Below are 19,507 nucleotides of genomic sequence, written 5' to 3' on the forward strand. Positions count from 1 at the left end.
CAAACCAACAAGTAACCTAAAAATACACCAATCTTGACTGAAGAATAATACGTCAAAGTATCTGAACCTTGTGGAAAAATTGCAACACTTCTGAAGTTTTAATTTGATACTAAATAAGCTTAACCACTTCAATACAGGGCACTTTTACCCCCTTCCTGCCCAGGACAATTTTCAGCACTGTCACACAAATAATGCTTTCTAGTGGGTTTTAAAATTTTTTGCTTAAAAAAAATAAAAAAAGTTGCCTTAGTTTGTCAGAATTTTTTCTAAATAAGTAAGGTTTCCCCTGCACCACTGTGCGCAGAGATGAGGCTGCACCAATTGTGCGCCGAGATGAGGCTGCACCAATTGTGCGCCGAGATGAGGCTGCACCAATTGTGCGCCGAGATGAGGCTGCACCAATTGTGCGCCGAGATAAGGCTGCACCAATTGTGCGCCGAGATAAGGCTGCACCAATTGTGCGCCGAGATAAGGCTGCACCAATTGTGCGCCGAGATGAGGCTGCACCAATTGTGCGCCGAGATGAGGCTGCACCAATTGTGCGCCGAGATAAGGCTACAAAAGCCTCACGAATTTTAGATGCCTACATAAGGGATGCTTTCACATGGAAAATACCATGTATTATATAATATTGAGTACAAATTTATTCGGAAAGCTAAAAAAAATATAATTTTTATTTATTAGAGATTGTAAGTTCTCAGGAGCAGGACCTTCCTAGCTCTCGTATTGAAACTGTGCTGCCTCTCAACGTAAAGTGTTGAACAAATTGTTGGCACTATATACAGTATATTAAATCTTAAACAATAATAATATTAAAATATGGCAACTCAAACATACAATTTTATTTGTTGGTCATGCATACAAGTTTTCACTACTTACAATTCCTGAAGTTTAACGTGAGCAAAGGCATCATCTTGCACAGACATGACCCCATTGTTGCTCAAGTCACTGCAAAACAAAATTTAGAAAATGTCAGAAAAATAATCAATTGCAAACAGAACTACATCGGATGTGAAATAATCCATATTTGATGTTTATTAAGTGGAGCAGCTCTATTAATTATGCATTGAGGAGAGAACAGCAACCAAGAATACTAGTGTCACGTGCAGTGTCATTTCAGGGGCAAACAATAAATGACAGCTTAGTACTGTATTATAGAGTGCATTAGCGCAGTAATTAGAATTTAAATTGCCAATAGTGCAGACTGACTGAAGCTGGGGTGTCACATCTTTCCCAAGCAAATTTGAAAGCTTTTCTGCTTTGTATTAAGCATTTCCTTCTGGAAACTCCCATATACCATCAGCAGTGTCTTGCCAGATGCAATATTCACCTAAATATATTCATTTTAACAACAGTATGCTACCACAGAGAACCAAATAGTATCTTCTGACTCAGAACAGAAATTTAAGTGGAGCTGAACAAGTAAAAGGTTTGCTATGTCACAGAGTGCATCTAGAAATGTTAAGTCAAACTAGCAACCTTAAAAAGGTAGCTTTCATTTGGAGTTCCTCCAGAAAAAAAAAAAATACAGCTCCGATGCTTAGGCACTCCCATGACTTGAACTTCATAGCGGTTTGTCTGCAGTGTGATATCTAACGCACATTTGCCGCTGGCTGCTAGTCTAATGCGTTAAGTGGGGGGTATCACTATTGTGCTGCTATATTCTTGCTGGAGACAAATGCTAGCCATACACGTCGAATTACAAACAATTTTACATTTGAAAAATTCCACCTTTGAATAATTGTTTGATTTTTTTCGACCATCGGTGGGGCCCCGCAGCAACGCCCGATTTCCGTGCAGTCATCAAATTTGAGTGATCAGGTATGTTGGAAATTTTTAAAACAATGCAAGAATTTCTAATCAATGAGGGGAGAATCGTGCAGGAAATGTAATCGAAAAAGAAATACGCATGAACTGTGACCTGGAAAGAAAAGAAGATTCCTGGCCAAGAATTGTATTTTTTTTGCAACAACATAAGGTAAAATCAAAGGCTTGGTTGGTCAAATTTCGAAATCCATGATGGCACCATCAGATTCCAAAACATTGATCGATATTCGATCAACAAAATGTTCAGAATTCGACCCATGTCTTTCCTGCAACCACTCAACTCTCTCATCAACATAGACAGTGTTGACAGGGCAATCCCTCCCGCTGAGCAATTGTTCTCCTGGGGGGGGGGGGGGGGGGGGGGGGGGGGGATTATAGTTGCGTTTAAAATCTGATCGATTGACTAGTACATTACTTTAAAAGGGCTGAGCGTCTGATGTTAATCGCATGACCAGGTCCATTCCACAGAGTGTGATATCAATGTATTGCTCACATAAGAGCATGACAGCTGATTTAGATTCCATTAACCACTTACTGACGGCCCACTGTATATGTACGTCCTGTTTTTAAAGCTGGATATCTCGGTAACGGCAGCAGCTGTTGCCACAACCGAGGTATCCATCTTTACAGTGGGCGGCCGTGTAAACGATCGCCGCGAGATCGCCGTTATTGGTGGCGGGAGAGGGACCCCCCCTCCCGCCGCTTACCGGAGCCGTCGGTAGCGGCGGAGGAGATCGGATGCTGCCGCCTGGTGTGTGAGGACTTGAGTGAGGGCAAGATGGCCCCCACCCGTCCTCATAGCTTTGCTGGGCAGAAGTGACGTCAAAACGTCAGTCCCGCCCAGCGTCTTAAAGAGACGATTTTTTTGTTGTCATTTTTTTTTTTTTTTTTTTCTTGCATTGAAGTCTAAATATGAGATCTGAGGTCTTTTTGACCACATATCTCATATTTAAGAGGACCTGTCATGCTTTTTTCTATTACAAGGGACGTTTACATTCCTTGTAATAGGAATAAAAGTGATAATTTTTTTATTTTTTTTATTTCAGTGTAAAAAATAATAAAATCAATAAAAATAAATAAGAAAACAAAAACATTTTTTTTTTAAAGCGCCCCGTCCCGACGAGCTCGCGCACAGAAGCGAACACATACGCGAGTAGCGCCCGCATATGAAAACGGTATTCAAACCACACAAGTGAGGTATCGCCGCGATCGTTAGAGCGAGAGCAATAATTATAGCCCTAGAGCTACTCTGTAGCTCAAAAAATGCAACCTATAGAATTTTTTAAACGTCGCCTATCGAGATTTTTAAGGGTAAAAGTTTGACGCCATGCCACGAGCAGGCGCAATTTTAAAGCGTGACATGTTGGGTATCATTTTACTCGGCGTAACATTATCTTTCACAATATATAAAACAATTGGGCCAAATTTATTGTTGTCTTATTTTTTAATTCAAAAAAGTGAATTTTTTCTAAAAAAAAGTGTGCTTGTAAGACCGCTGCGCAAATACTGTGTGACAAAAAGTATTGCGATGACCGCCATTTTATTCTCTAGGGTGTTAGAAAAAAAATATATATAATTTTGGGTGTTTTAAATAATTTTCTAGCAAAAAAAAAACAGTTTTAGTCTTGTAAATGCCGAATCTGAAAAACACCTTCGGTCTGGAAGTGGTTAATGAACATTAAAAAAAAAAAAAAAAACTTCCAAAAACATTCATAAAAAGTCACATTTAAACAATTATCTGTCCCTTAGTTTAACATGGTATCCCCACATTACCAAGTTCCAGTTGGTTAACATGGACAGTGTTGACTGACAGTACTAAAAAAATTACCTACATCTAAAAAAGAACACAAAGGAGCAAATATGGAAAAGTGAAAGGAAGCATAGGCAGGGCTTATTCTGAGGAGATGAAAACGTCCACATACACTTATTTGTAGGTAATACTTGGCAGAAAGACCCAACCAGTAGCTGTATGCAACATTTAGGGACATAGCAATGAGTTTACTTTATCACCTCTCTCAATGCCCTCTTTGAAATTTTTATTTTGCATTTGTGCGCTGTTGTGTTATACCCAAATTTAAAGTACTTTTTGAGAAGATGAGAACGCCATTAGGATTTCTATACATTTTCATTTGCCGATTGGGCTTACTTTTATCTGTTAGGTTGTAGGTCAGCCCAAATGAGTTTATGGGTATATCTTCTGACACACTGAAAGGCACAAGAGGGGCATGGAGAAAGGAAATCACTGGATGATCTTACCATTTGAGTGTCACCTTGACATTTCAGCTGCCCCTATAACTAATGATGGTTCCACGTTCTTCTTTAAATATGTCCCACCCCATGTCAGTTGTGTTGTACTCAAAGCTATTGTAAAATCTAAAGTGTGTCTGTTTTCCATGCTAATACGATCAAAAGAGATGGAACATTGCCACATACTTCATACAAGATTATTTTACCTTTAGAAAAATCTAAACAGAAAATACTTACAGATGCTGCAAGGAATCCAGGCCAGTGAAAGCTTTCTTCGTGATGGATTTAATCTTGTTCCCTTGCAAAATGCTGAAATAAAAGTGTTAACAGCCAAGTAAAACACAGATCTTTACACAACTAGATCACATGAAATTACAATACAGGCAATACCCCGGGTTACAAACAAGATAGGGACTGAAGGTTTGTTCTTAAGTTAAATTTGTTTGTAAGTCGGAACAGGTACATTTTTTAAGTGTAGTTCCAGCCCCCAAATTTTTTTTTAATGTTTTTTAAATGGCATAGGGAAGGGATAAAACCCCTGTAAGGTTTGTTTTGCTGTCTGTGCCCCTGTTCAAAAGGCTTAACCTCACTTTCTGTCCCTGTGACCATTCGATTTTGAATATTTTGGGTTGTTGTGGAAAGGATTGGTGATAAAGCTTCAGTGGAGACACCTTTTCCCATAACAACGCTTATGCCTCGCACACACGACCGGTTTTCACAAGAAAACTGCCATTTTTTATATTGGTCGAGAAAACCGATGGGGGGAATGCTCCCTAGCAGTTTTCTCGATGAAAAAACTGCCCACAAAAAAAATTGAAACCAGCTCTCTTTTCTCATCGTGTTTCACACCAGTCTTTTTCTCGTCGTGAAAAACGGTCGTGTGTATGCTTTTCCGAGGGGAAAAAAAACGTGCATGCTCAGAAATAAGTATGCAGCCCAAAAGCAGCCCAAGGGGGGCGCCATTTGAAAGGAACTTCCCCTTTATAGTCCCGTCATACATGTTGTATGCCACTGCGCTTTGGTCGGACGTTTTTTTTGCATATACGTGTGTATGCAAGTCAGGCTGGAGAGGAATGAGGTTTTTGAACGTCAGGAAAAAGGATGGTGTGTACGTGGCATTACAGGAGTGAATTTCCCTTCCTAGGTGTTAAATTTTCTTCTAACTTCCTGTTGTTTCCCTCTGGTTGTATGTATGAGTCATTTGTAAGTCAAATATTTGAAACCAGAGGACTGCCTGTACTTAAATTTCAGTTCTTTACTAAATTGGACAATTTTTCTTTCATACTGATGGAGAGAGACTTAAGAGATGCCAAATACAAGTTATCCTTCCATTTAAAGCATATCCTAACACACCCAGGAATAAAAAATGCCACAGCTTAATGTCCAGAATAAACATTGCTGACACTTTCCCTTTTCCTGTGACTCCAAAGTATCAAAATAATTTTTAAGCGTGTGTCCAACCTTCCCCTTATTCTGGAGACAACCCTTTATACGTCCATGGACTCTATGGAGATGCAACATTGTCACCCGGAGGGTGCGACAGCACACAGGGCGTCAACATGTCCCTTCTCATATCTGTGCCTCAAGACTGTCTACCAGTCACTTGAATGACAGTTGTCTAGCAATCCCAGAGTGAGCTTTGTCATTACTATAATGTTGTGTGCCCGCCTGTAGACCACCCACTATATAATGCGCCTGCCTGTAGACCAGCCCTCACATTTTCCACTCGCCTGTTCGTATTCTGCGAGAGGAAAATGAGGGCTGGCAAGCGTGAGCTACCTTTGAGTGGGGGGCGAGCCCCGCCAGCAGACGGGGTTGAATGGGAGCTCTTCTCCCAGAGGGAGAGTGCTGGCCGGATCATCAGAGCGTGGAACATTGAGTATTTCCCGCACTCGCTGTTACAGACAGCCCCATCTCCTGGCCTGGATACTTTGACAGATCACCCGCCCAATCCCAGGACGTATATATAAGTTCCTGGGCCAGGAGGCGGGGCTGTATGTGTCAGAGTGTGGGGAACACACAGCAATTGAAATGAAAGCTGTTACAGTGATGTTCCTGATGATCCGGTCGCCAATCCTCTTCCTCTCTTCCCCTGCACAGGTGAGGCGGCATTGATCGGGTCATACCAGTACGTCACTTTGCCTACCGTGTCCGCTTGCCCACAGTACATCGAGGGCTGGCGGTTGCCAAGTGGTTTATGAATAAAAATATGCATTTATTTAATTTGCATAGAAGCTGGGAAAGCACTGTAACCATCATTATTCGATCATGGGTGCAGTGCTTGAGTATGGGTGTAACATGAAACATGCTCAGAAAAGTGGACTTAGTCTTTTATTTTAAGACACTATTTGTAATTGTCCAGTTATCAGAATGTCAGGCTGCGAGTAGTTGTGATCTGCTTAAAAGTGACACGCTAAAAGCAGCATTTTACAATATGGTGTACTTACAGTGTATTCAGCTTGACCAGTCCAGCAAATGCTTCATTAGAATCTTCAATAGCCCAGGAGATCTCATTATTTCGAAGGTCCCTACGTTAAACAAATCATTTTGACAATTAAATATTGGTAGCATTTAGGAGGGATTTTATTCATAAAAAGAATGAAAAATTAAAATATAATAGTTGAAAAAAGACTGTGAAAATCTTGTACAGAAGTCAAAGCAACATTGACAAACATAAAAGTTGGTTTTCAATGTTCCATATACAACTAGACAAAGCTAGGATATAACCAAAAGAATCAGGTATTGTGGGGGAGGGAGCTGCCTGTTTGTAAGGATTCCCAAACTTCAATAATTCAAGTATAAGGCTAATGAAGCAAAGCTGGGTTCAAATAAAAGATGATCTTCAATTAATATCATAACATAATGAAAATATATCTGGCTTATAAATAATTTTGGCAACCTCTTTTGCAGTGCGTTGCTCAGGTAGAACTATTTATAAGATATTAGGGTCGAAACAATGAATCAATTATGAAAATAGTTGTCGTGCGGCACGCTCACACAACATCATGTGTTGCTCTGCCCACGGCCTACTGCTGTAAACCTAAAAGTGTACCTACATAGGTCGCCGCCTCCCTCCAAGTACCTTAAACAGTGCCTGCCCGGAACGGGCGGAAGAGAAAAGGAATCAGAGGACACACCAGCAAGCCACAACAGGTACCAGCCGAGCCACCCACTGCAGGGACCAGGTGCCAGCCCAGCCACCCACTGCAGGGACCAGGTGCCAGCCCAGCCACTCACTGCAGGGACCAGGTGCCAGCCCAGCCACCCACTGCAGAATATTTTTATAAAAAAAAATCCTCTGTGCGTCTTATGGTCAGGTGCGTCTTATAGTAGGGATTATCTGCTCTTTTTGTACTATAAAGGACAAAAACCACATACACGGTCTGAAAATTCCTTTGATCAAGACGTTTTCTATTCTGCTCCTTTCAAGTTTCCCCTCACTGCGGTCAAAAACTAATGTCGATTCAAACCCCACAAATCATAAGAAAATCTAACAAATGAGTTTCAAAGGATGGGAGAAGCTCTGGAGAAATCCTGTAGGCGAGCATGAGAGGAGGTGACAAGGGATCTAGAGAGCAGGAGGATCGAAGAGAGCGGCTTGGTTGGTATTTTGAGACTAGGTTAGTGAAGTAGCTGGGGGCAGAGTTATGGACAGCTTTGTAAATTGTTAGTACCTTGACATTTATTCGTTGGGTGAGCGGAAGCCAGTGTAGGGATTGGCAGAGAGGGGTGAAGGACACAAAACGGTTGGTAAGATGGATGAGTCTTGCAGCAGCATTCATTATAGACAGAAGGGGGGATAGTGTATGTAAATGTAATCCAATGAGGAGTGAGTTGCAGTAGTCAAGGCGAGAGATGACCAGGGAGTGAATTAGAAGCTTGGTGGTGTCATCGGTTAAAAAGGGGCGCATCCTAGAGATGTTGCGGAGACTAAGGCGGCACAATTTGGACAGCCCTATATGATATTGCAAGTCAAATAAAATAATTTTCCCAATCTGCTAGTCAGCTGCATTACATTAAAAGCAGCAAGCACTAACACCAAGGTCTGCAAAAATACCTTTGACGGGGGCAAAGAAACATCCAGGAGATTTCAAATGCATTCAATAAGACATACCTGTGAGTTTTCCTTCATTTACTTTAGAAATACTTCTCTAGTCTGGCATTAGTTTGATTAATAATACAAGACGATATGCAAAGGAAAAGGAGAAAGCCGGTTCCTTGTCTGATTGAGTTTCCTGGCTCATGCTTGGCTAAGCATCAGTGATTGGAGTCCTATTTACCAGTGCTGCCCTCCTGCTTGTGAACATTTCATGACCCTGAACTGCATAGTCTGCCTGTCATCTGTTCTTATGCCCTTCCTGCACCACAAAAAAACTCCTAATTAATGTATTCTTGTTCTCTTTCATGCAGCACTAACTCTACCAGATTGGTTTTAATTATTGCATTAGGGAGGTTGCACAAAGGTTAACAGAATATGATTGCATTGAGACGTTTTTCTCAGCTAGGGATGAAAAAAAAACGCGGATGAATAATTGGGTACAAACTGTGCAATTTCCACATGTTCTCTATAGTCTATGGGAATACAGTATGAACAATCTTAAATATTAGGTGTAGAAATCCAGCTTAATTAGGAAAGCATACAGCAATTACACCTCAGCTAAAAAGGGAAAAAAGGTGCATAAAAAAAGGGGGGGGGGGGGGGGGGGGAACCCTTGCAGTCCATGAGAAAAAGAAGGAAAATATACCGGGGTAGCTATCTGGCATACACAAAAACGATTTATGGAATGCAGAAAATAATCGTTCAGGATGAATGCTAAAAATAAAGGGCTCAAAGTCCTACAATCTGCGCCAAATAAGGTTTCAGAGTATGAGTATGTCAATATTTGGTGCAATAAAGATGTGCAGTAATGTCTGGCTGCAACCATTTTAACTGAAGCTGCTGTCTGTTCGCTTCCTGGATTTACACAGAGGCACACCTCCAGCTCTGCAGCTCTCATTGGCCCTTTTATCCACCCTCCCATCCTGGCAAACTCATGTGAGAGAGAGCGGTGCATGATGTCATGCACCTAGGCTTTTTTTCCAGACAAGAAACAGGTAGTGGGCTGTATAAGATATTTATCGGCAGAATTTTTTTTACAATCCAAACACAGAAGATTTAATAGATGAAAAAATTACTGAAGTTACACACGATCGGTTAGCCAGAGGACACCGGTCTGATGGACCGTTTTCATCGGTCAAAACCGATCGTGTGTGAGCGCCATCGGTTATTTAACCTTGGGTTAAAAAAAAAAAAGACAACTTGCTTTAAAATTTAACCGATGGGACGCCTAACTGATAGGTCAAAACCGATCGTTAGTATGCAAAACCATCGATTAAAAACCCGCGCATGCTCCGAATCAAGTCGACGCATACATGGAAGCATTGAACTTCGTTTTTTTTCAGCACGTCGTTGTGTTTTACATCACGCGTTCTGACACGATCGGTTAGTTAACCTAGGCGTGACGGACTATCAGTCAGCTTCATCGGTTAACCGATGAGAACGGTCCTTCGGACTGTTCTCATCGGATGGACTGATCGTGTGTACGCGGCCTAAGCCTTTTTTGACACGTGTTGCTCACAAGGTAAAATATGTATTTTTTGCTAGAAAATTACATAGAACCCCCTAAACAGTTTTTTTTGTTTCTTTTTTAGCAGAGACCCTAGAGAATAAAATGGCAGTTGTTGCAATATTTTATGTCACAATGTATTTGCGCCGCAGTCTTTCAAACATGATTTTTGTTGGGAAAAAAATACACTTTAATAAATAAAATGAAAAAACTAAACAGTAAAGTTAGCCCAAAACACGAAACGGTAAAGTTAGTCCAAGTTAGCTGCGAGAAACGTGATCTTTATTCTAAGCAAAAAAAAAATGCGATTCTCATTTTAGCCAGAAACGTGCAGTGCGCGCACGTGTATATAACTCGGTGGCACTGCCCTTTTGATATTGCGTGACGCAGCAAGAGCATTTTTCTATTTTTTGGGTCCGACAGGAGTTGTGATTGACGATGGATGGGACACTATTTTTTTTAATAAAGGACTTGCCAAAAATGTTGTAGTTATTACTTTTTGACACTTTTTTGGTGAATGGGTAGGGGTACCATGTACATGATATCTATTCACATGAGAGGGGCGGGATCGGGGGGCTTCCAGTTCTGATAAGCTGGTGATATTGAGGATTTAATCACATTGGCGCTGCATTATTTAGTATATATCTTCTGTCCGTTATTCTCATAGTGGATTAAAGCAGAGTTTCACCCAAAGGAGGAACTTCCGCTTTAAGTATTTGTGACCCCCTGACATGCCACATTTTGCAAGTAATTTTTTGGGAAAGGTTTCACAGGTACCCAGCTCCCATTTCCTCTCCTGGCACTGCACAGAAGTTCACTTCTCCCCCCTCCCTCCCTGAAATCTTCTGGGACACGTCACAGGTCCGAGGAGACTGCCCGGCCATTCATTACTCGCAGCTCGTGCATGTGCAGTGCGCGCCCGGTCGTGAAGTAACACTTGCAATGTCGGCTCCACAGAAAGGAGGGGGAGAGAAGCAAGGCTTCAGGCGGCCACATCACTGGGCCGTGGGACAGGTGAATGTGTTTATCAAAAGTCAACAGCTACACTTTTTGTAGCTGCTGACTTTTAAATGGGTGGAACTCCGCTTTAAATATCTTTTCCAAACATATAGCTGGTATTTAAATTTACTATATATATATATATATATATATATACACACACACACATACACATACATACATACATATACACACATACACACACAGGGCTCAAAATTTCAAGTCCTGAGCCACTAGCCAGGCTGTAAGAGTTACTCGCCACCAGTTGCCCCACCCAACACCTCCCCTGCCATACCCCAAAGTCCGCCCCTAAACACGACATGTAAATTATCTCATGAAATTACACTGTTAAATATTTTAAGCAGAATTACGTTCCAAAAATAAATATTAATAACTTTAACAATAGTAACATAAAGCATATCAGTACCCATCTGTGCCTCACTGTGCCCGTGAACGCAGCCTCACTGTGCCCGTGAACGCACCCTGACTGTGCCCCATCAATGCAGCCTTACAGTGCCCCATCACTGCAGCCTTACAGTGCCCCATCACTGCAGCCTTACAGTGCCCCATCACTGCAGCCTTACAGTGCCCCATCACTGCAGCCTTACTGTGCCCCCATCAGTGCAGCATTACTGTGCCCCCATCAGTGCAGCATTACTGTGCCCCCATCAGTGCAGCATTACTGTGCCCCCATCAGTGCAGCCTTACTGTGCCCCCCATCACTTGCAGCCTTACTGTGCCCCCCATCACTTGCAGCCTTACTGTGCCCCCCATCACTTGCAGCCTTACTGTGCCCCCCATCACTTGCAGCCTTACTGTGCCCCCCATCACTTGCAGCCTTACTGTGCCCCCCATCACTTGCAGCCTTACTGTGCCCCCCATCACTTGCAGCCTTACTGTGCCCCCCCATCACTTGCAGCATTACTGTTCCCCCATCAGTGCAGCATCACAGTGCCCCATCAGTGCAGCATCACAGTGCCCCATCAGTGCAGCATCACAGTGCCCCATCAGTGCAGCATGGGGTGGAGAGCACAGATGGGAGAGCAGGGGGGGGGGGGTGAAGAGCACATGGGGGAGGTCTGAGAGCACATGGGGGGTGAATGAGAGCATGGGGGTGAATGAGAGCATGGGGGTGAATGAGAGCACTGGGGGCTAAAGTTCACAGGGCGAGTTTGAGAGCACAGGGCAGAGGGCCTAAGAGCACTAGGGGGGAGCCTGAGAGCATGTGGGAAGCTAAAAGCACTGGGGGGCTGGAGAGCACGGGGGGGGGGGGGGGGTTGAGAGCACAGGGTCGGGGGGCAGAAGGGCACAGGGGTAGCCTGAGAGCATGGCGGGAAAACTTGGAGCACAGGTGGGGGCGCAAAAAGCACAGCAAGGTGGGGAGCCTGAAAGCACAGGGAGAGAGCACTGGGGGGATGGACAGCGCATGTGGGGTCATAAAGCACTGGGAGGGTCAGAGAGCGCATGGGGGGTCAGAGAGTGCATGGGGGTGGTGGAGGGCGCATGGGTGTTCAGAGAGCACTGGGGGTGGGTGGTGGAGAGCTCATGTGGGGTCAGAGAGCAGCACTGGGGGGGTGGTGGAGAGTGCATGGGCTGTCAGAGAGCACTGGGGGGTGGTGAAGAGCTCATGGGCGGTCAGAGAGCACTGGGAGGGGGGGTGGTGGAGAGCTCATGGGGGTCAGAGAGCACTGGGGGGGTGGTGGAGAGCTCATGGGCGGTCAAAGAGCACTGGGGGGTGGTGGCGAACACATGGTGGCGCCTGAGAGCATGGGTGGTCAGAGAGCACCTGGGGGGTGGTGGAGAGCGCACGGGGGGGTCAGAGAGCACTGAGGGGGTGGCAAGCACATGGGGGTGTTTGAGAGCATAGGGGGCAGAGAGCACTGGGGGGGTGGAGAGCACTGGTGGGAGAATGATGGTGAGCACATGGGGGGGGTCAGAGAGCACTGGGGGGGGTGGAGAGTGCATGGGGGGGGTCAGAGAGCACTGGGGGGTGGTGGTGAGCACATTGGGGCACCTGAGCGCATGGTGGGTCAGAGAGCACAGGGGGTGGTGGAGAGCTCATGGGGGGTCAGAGAGCACTGGGGGTGGTGGTGAGCACATGGGGGGCACCTGAGAGCATGGGTGGTCAGAAGCATTGGGGGGTGTTGGTGAGCACATGGGGACGCCTAAGAGCATGGGGGGTCAGAGAGCACTGGGGGGTGGAGAGCGCATAGGGGGATCAGAGCACTGAGGGGGGGGGGGTGAGCACATGGGGACGCCTGAGAGCATGGGGGGTCAGAGAGCACTGGGGGGGAGGGTGGTGGTGAGAACATGGGGGCGCCTGAGAGCACAGATGGGGCAGCAGAAAGTAGCTGGATGGGAGGATTTAGAAGAATCAATCTCTTTATTTTACTCCTGCAGCCTCTGAATGTAGGAGAGAGGAGGACAAGCTGGCTTTAAGAGGCTGCAGGAGTAAAATAAAGAAATGTATTCTTCTATGCAGACGTCCTGCCGCTCCTCCTATCCAGGCAGGTCCGGCATATCCTCCAGATCCCCGCTCCCTCGTCATACTCACACAGATCACATGACCTGTAGTTTACATCCCCCCCCCCCCCGCTCGACGGGGGGGCCTGCCCAGCTCCATGACACACAGCGGAAGCGCTGTGTGTGTGTGATACGAGAGGAGGAGAAGGAGAGAGCTGCAGCCACGGCTCAAAGCGGCGCCAGGGCAGTCCAGCCCTGTCGATCTCTGTGTCATTCGGCTGACAGTTTCCTGGCTGATCGCTTCAGCCAGGAAACTGTCAGCCTGGTTCACCCCCGCTCCTCACTCGCCCTGGACTAAATTCCACTCGCATTTTGCGAGCAACGAGTGGAATTTTTGAGGGCTGTATATATATATATATATATATATATATATATATATATATATATATATATATATATATATATATATATATATATATATATATATATATATATATATATATATATATATATATATATAAAAGAAAATTTAAACTTTACTATTAACTAAATTGTACACTTCACACTTTTGAGGTTTTTATACAATGAATTGATCAAAACAACAATATATCAAATAACTAATCGGTTATATAAACAATCCTTAGTTGCAGCCCTAGCTTTTACCAATGGCATGTTCTCTCATTAGGAACTCCCAAGGTGTAGAAGGGCTCAGGACTCATATTCAGGGACGTATTGGCTTGGGGGGGGGGGTAAACGGAGCCAGGATTGGAGGACTCAGGAGGAGGAGGAGGATTAGGGCTGCTATATGAAAAACAATTGCACAGAACAGGTAAGTATAACATGTTTCAATATGTGTGAACTGACCATTCATAAACCAGATTTTCAGGATGGAGTAAATTTATTACCCCCCCCCCCCCCCCCATTAATATGTATACTCTAACTTCCATTTATGCAGGACTGGTAATTTTGTGTTTAATCAAGCATTGAGATGTGTATTCTTGTAAAATGCCGTTTGAGTTGACCTGGTCATGAAAAGGTACCTTTGTTCTTGCAAGAGAGTGTAAATACTTCTGTCTCTTGCTACACGCACTACTGAACACAATTCTATTGATGAAGAAACCTCCCCTGAAGTCTGATGGGAAACAGTTCCGGGAATGAAGGGAACTTCTAGCAGAAAGTCGGTTTAGAAAAAGGTACAATTTTTGAATTCAGAATAGACGCTTGCATAGATTTTTTTAGTGTCACTTCAGACATTAAGGCTGCATTCACACCTAAGCGACAGCCGCGTACGCGTGTAGCGGCAGATTTGCCGCGATTACAAATGTTTCTTTTTTTTTTTTTTTTTTTCTAAAGTATTCCCATTGCTGTCTATGGGAAAACGCGCCTGTCGCGTGAAAAAAAGGGTCCGGGACTTTTTTTCAGGCGACAGGCGTTGCGCGTCTATGAGATGTGAACCATCTCCATAGACGGCAATGGGAATTCTCCCCTCAAGCGACAGAAGCGTCCCGCGTCGGGCGTTTTGTCGCTTAGGTGTGAATGGGGTCTAACAGTTATCTAACTGCATTGTATTAGTAGTCAGAGTTCCTATTTAGTGACCCCCATCTGACTTTCAGAGGCTTTTCAGAAACTTCCCCATCAAAACCTATACTCAAAAACAGCTCACTAAATAGTACCATCTGACAAAATTGTACGGTCAATCCAAAGAGGAATTTATGGTTAAAGTCTTATAACATTTTTTCAACTGTGGTCACAGTACAGTGACTCAGAGCACATTTTTGACAGTAACTTTACAGCAATCTTCAAATCTGCAGCTTTACCGCCCATATGCAATAGTTGAGTGAGTGAAAAACTTATATAGCGCAACACATGCGAACTGAATCGCCTCTGGGCGCTTGGTCAGAATTACATGGATTAAAAGGAATATTCTGCAAATAGTATTTGGTTTACTATTGAAACAAATATACAGATATAAAACAAGTTAATCCTCTAGCTGGAAAAAAATAAATTCTAACTAAATACACTGCTTAATCCTTCCAGTAACCATTTTGTACTCTTCTGCTAAGTTCATAGCTCACACATATTTTAGATACACTGAAGACTTCAATTAGACTGCGGTTGTCCTACGCATATTTGGCAAATACATGAGACATGGTGCCTGCCATCATTTCTTTAGCGGTTCAAAAGCTGGAGCACCTCTAGCTCAGAGCTAGACCACCCTAGCATTATTTAAAGCAGAACTAAAAGCACTTACCATAGTTCCAACAGCCCAAAGCCCATGAGGTCCTTCACCAGTTTCTTACGGGCGACGGTCTTTGGCTGTTTGACTTGGCAAGCACAGGATGACATCACTCCCGAGCTTGTGCGGGGGTACAGTCATCCTAGCACACTGGTATTGGAGCAGAATGTGAAGTGAGCTGCTCATCTACAGCTCAGTGTACATTCCACAGAGGAATGCGAATAGGCAGGTGGGTGTCCTCTATAAATAAAAGGCCTACCCGTTTCCATTTTTTTTTTCTTTTTCTTTTTTTACATTTAGTGGCACCTTGTGTGCTACATATGCAAAAGTTTGCAATTTTACATAGCGAAGATTTTTTTCTACTTTAGACAAAGAATTTTAAAAGCTCATCTTTGTTAACTGGTAGAACAGTGCGTAGATTGAATCTTTAGGGCCTCCGATTCCTCCTGTAATACAAGTGCCTATGTTGACTCACTTTTTCTTACAGGCTTGCATTTGTGTCAAAATATCTCCATATGAGTCAATGTAAATGCAGAAGCAGCTTCAAACAAAATGATGCAAGTAGGTAGAAGATTTAATTTAGGTAAAATTAGGTTAACCTGCAGTGTGTCCTTGTTGCTTTATTATAAAGCCATCTACAATTGTAGTCTGAGCATATTGGACCCGTTTTTTAACTCCAGTAAGCAAGCACAACTTGTACAACGAATTTACAAAAATGCTGTATAAATGCAATAAATCGGGTTGCTTCAGAGCTCCGTGAGCAGAGAGCTGCAGACTGTCAGTCACAGGCTCTCTGCTCTTCTCTCTCCTCACCCACTGGAGCGCTAAGTTGTGTAGGAGGCGGAGAGGGCTGTCTCAGGCTCTCAGTGGCTCGCTGAGAGGGGTATCAAATCGAGGCACATGGTAAATCAAGACTTCCATCGTCAGGATGGCACAGTGCCTGGACTGATTTCTGCGACGTCAGCAGAAAGCGGACTACAGTCGACTTTATGGTTAAACCAGATGGACTTGTTTCTTTTTTTAACCTGACTATGTAACTCTGTTAGGTCTCTAATCCTCTACTCGCTGCTCCTTTATCGTGTGGGTAACTGGAGCCGCACCACCCCCAGAGATCTACATCCCTCTACCCTTCCCCATTCTATTCTTTGTTCCTCTCATACTTCTCTCACTCATCCCTGCTTTCCTTCCTTCATAGTACAGTAATAATATTTGGCCGGGAATCTAACCTTCAGTTATCCTGTTATAAGACTGCTGGTTCCTACCCAGTGTGCTGGCTGTGAAGTTTTTTTTTTTTTTTTTTACAGGAATTTCCTGACTTTTGGGGTGACCGCTCCAGTTGCTTCGCTGATGGCAGCCTTTTTTGCTAGCCTTACCAGCCAGCAAAATACTTGATCTCAACTCATGTTCCCCAATTTATCTGTCCTGTTTTATGCCCGTGTAAAACGTATACTCCTTTATGTTTCATTGGCTGTATCAGATTTACTTTTGTTATGTTTGAACGCGAACAAACAAATTTGACTAGAAGTAGCACCCCGCCAAGATGACTCCCAAAGTACAATGTAAAATCCTCAATAAGATAAGGAAGAACCCACAAGTAACAGCTAAAGGCTTGAAGACATCACTGAACTGGCAAACATTCCTGTACATGAGTCTATCATATGCAAGTCTTTGAATAGGCAGAGTGTATAAGGCAGGACACCACAAAGGAAGCCACTTTTGTAGAGAGGAATGGTCACAAATCGAGATCTACCACATTTTCTGGCTTGAACTCATTGCTGCCAAAAGAGGGTTTGACCAGCTATTAACTAGAAGCGTTCGCTTACTTTTTATCCCAGCACCGTGAATGTTTAATGGGTATGTTCAATAAAGACACAAGAAATTTGAATTGTTTGTGTTATCAGCAGCACAGTATACTGTGTGTTTCTATTGTTGTGACTTATAGGAGGATCAGATCACATTTTATGGCAAATTACTGCAGAAAAACGTTTTTTCCAGGGGTTCACATACTTTTTCTTGTCACTGTATTAAAAGAAAGCTCAACCCACAAAGTGGGTCTCTGCTAGAGCTCTATTTTAGAGTACAAATCTACCAAAAAAACAAGATAAATAAAAATTGCATCAAAAGGATAAAATAACAAAACTAGCTGGTGCTGTAAATTCACTTTCAATCCAGAGATTTTCCCTGAAGTACTTTCATCCACCACTTAAATGTCCTCGGTCTGATGGAGAGCAATAATGAAAACTTTTCTGAGCCCAGGTTGCCCTGGACCTGTTCCACCCTGTGACTGCACATTAAAAGGGAGAAACTGCGGAATAATTCGTTTTTTTCTCTGCTTTCTCTTATTACAATGCTTCATGTTAGAAAATGAACGTATTGGCACCTATCACTGCTTATTCCTCTCACACTTCTGCTATAGAGAGAGACTGTAAGATGCCGATAGCAGATCAAATTCAGGTATGTACACTGCTTGCATTCAAAACATATACCCAACGGTGCATTAATGAACACAGAACTGCATTCATTTGTGTCTAAGATTTGCCTAGAGTTCGAATTTAATGTTCAAATTCAGCTCATGTAACAAAGTACAAGAAAATTCATGCCACTTACAATGTCAGAAGGTTTGAAAGACCCTTAAAAACGCCTTCAGCAATGTGATTTATCCGGTTATCACCTAGGTTCAGTTTTTCCAGTGAGCTCAGCCCAACAAATGCAAACTCATCCAAACGATTCAGCTGGTTGTATGACACGTCCCTAGAGGGGGAGTTACAGGAAAATATGCAGACGGTCAGAAAAGCAGAACAAGCTGGAAAAATATTACCACATCATTTTTTTACTTGCCTTTACAACCTGAAGCAAAATTTTAACATACTGCATGAAAAAATTAAATAAAAAATTCAAGCAGAAAGTCCAGTATCTAAACATTTAATAGATTGGAAAATGTCTGCAACTTGCTGTTATACTTAAATAAAATGACATGACAAATACTGAACAGTCTACAGTACCAAGCAGTCTATAGTAGCATAAACCAATCAAATGTCTACTTTGTCAACTTTAACCAGATCAAACTGCTAAAAGTTAACTAGTTGGTTTCTTTAGGTTACTATTAATCACTGCCCTTTGCAGCGTATTTATTAAACAGTTACAATTCCTTGAAAAAGTATTCACACCCCTTGACATTTTACACATTTAGTTTTTTTGTGATAGACCAACATAAAGCTGCACATAAAATTATGAAACGGAAGCTAAATGATAAAGGTTTTTCAATATTTTATATGTGAAAAAAGTGGCCTGCATTTATATTCAGTCCTCTTTAGGGCATGTTCACACAGGACGGACTAGTGATGATTCGCCCTGTGAACCGCCACTGATCCTCGCTGAGCCGGCGTATGACAGGGCGGTCCCCGCACACTGTGCAGGGACCGCCCTGTCAATCTTTGCTCTCCCCTATGGGGGGGGGGGGGGGGGGGGGGGAAATCGGATGAACACGGACCGTCTGTCCGCGTTCACCCGATCCGCTCTGCAGATGGATAGAAAAAATAGGATTTTTATAACAGCTTACCTGTAAAATCCTTTTCTTTTGAAGTACATCACGGGACACAGAGAAGCATAGTAATTACTATGTGGGTTTTAGAGAGTACCTTCAGGTGTGGACACTGGCACGCCCTTAAGGCAAGAAGTTCCCTCTCCTATATAACCCCTCCCATACCGGGAGTGCCTCAGTTTTGTAGCAAGCAATAAGTGTCCCAAATACCCCAAAAGAGGGGCGGGTGCTCTGTGTCCCATGATGTACTTCAAAAGAAAAGGATTTTACAGGTAAGCTGTTATAAAAATCCTATTTTCTTTATCGTACATCACGGGACACAGAGAAGCATAGTAATTACTATGTGGGACGTCCTAAAGCAATGCTATAAGGGGAGGGAGACCCCAAGAAATAAGCCGGGCGCCATCAGACATGAGGAATCAAACTGCAGCCTGCAGCACACTGCGCCCAAAGGCGCTCTCCTCATTCTTTCTTATGTCCAATTGATAAAACTTAGTGAAAGTATGGACAGACGACCATGTCGCGGCCTTGCAGACTTGAGCCATGGAGGCTTGATGATGCACTGCCCAGGAAGTACCCACCGCTCTA

At 43.4% G+C, this 19,507-nt stretch overlaps 1 protein-coding gene across 1 annotated transcript in view; it reads right to left on the minus strand.

Moving 5' to 3' along the window:
- The window catches only part of LRIG2 (leucine rich repeats and immunoglobulin like domains 2), a 103,622-nt gene that overhangs the window by 25,084 nt on the left and 59,031 nt on the right, over window positions 1-19,507 (minus strand). Inside the window, exons 8-11 of the mRNA XM_040337469.1 lie at window positions 17,986-18,129; window positions 6,522-6,602; window positions 4,312-4,383; window positions 880-948 (exon numbers count right to left, since the gene is read on the minus strand). Coding sequence (XP_040193403.1) covers window positions 880-948; window positions 4,312-4,383; window positions 6,522-6,602; window positions 17,986-18,129 — 366 coding nt within the window. The remainder of the gene's footprint in view (window positions 1-879; window positions 949-4,311; window positions 4,384-6,521; window positions 6,603-17,985; window positions 18,130-19,507) is intronic.

The sequence above is a fragment of the Rana temporaria genome, chromosome 2, assembly GCF_905171775.1.
Source record: "Rana temporaria chromosome 2, aRanTem1.1, whole genome shotgun sequence".
Lineage (NCBI taxonomy): Eukaryota > Metazoa > Chordata > Amphibia > Anura > Ranidae > Rana > Rana temporaria.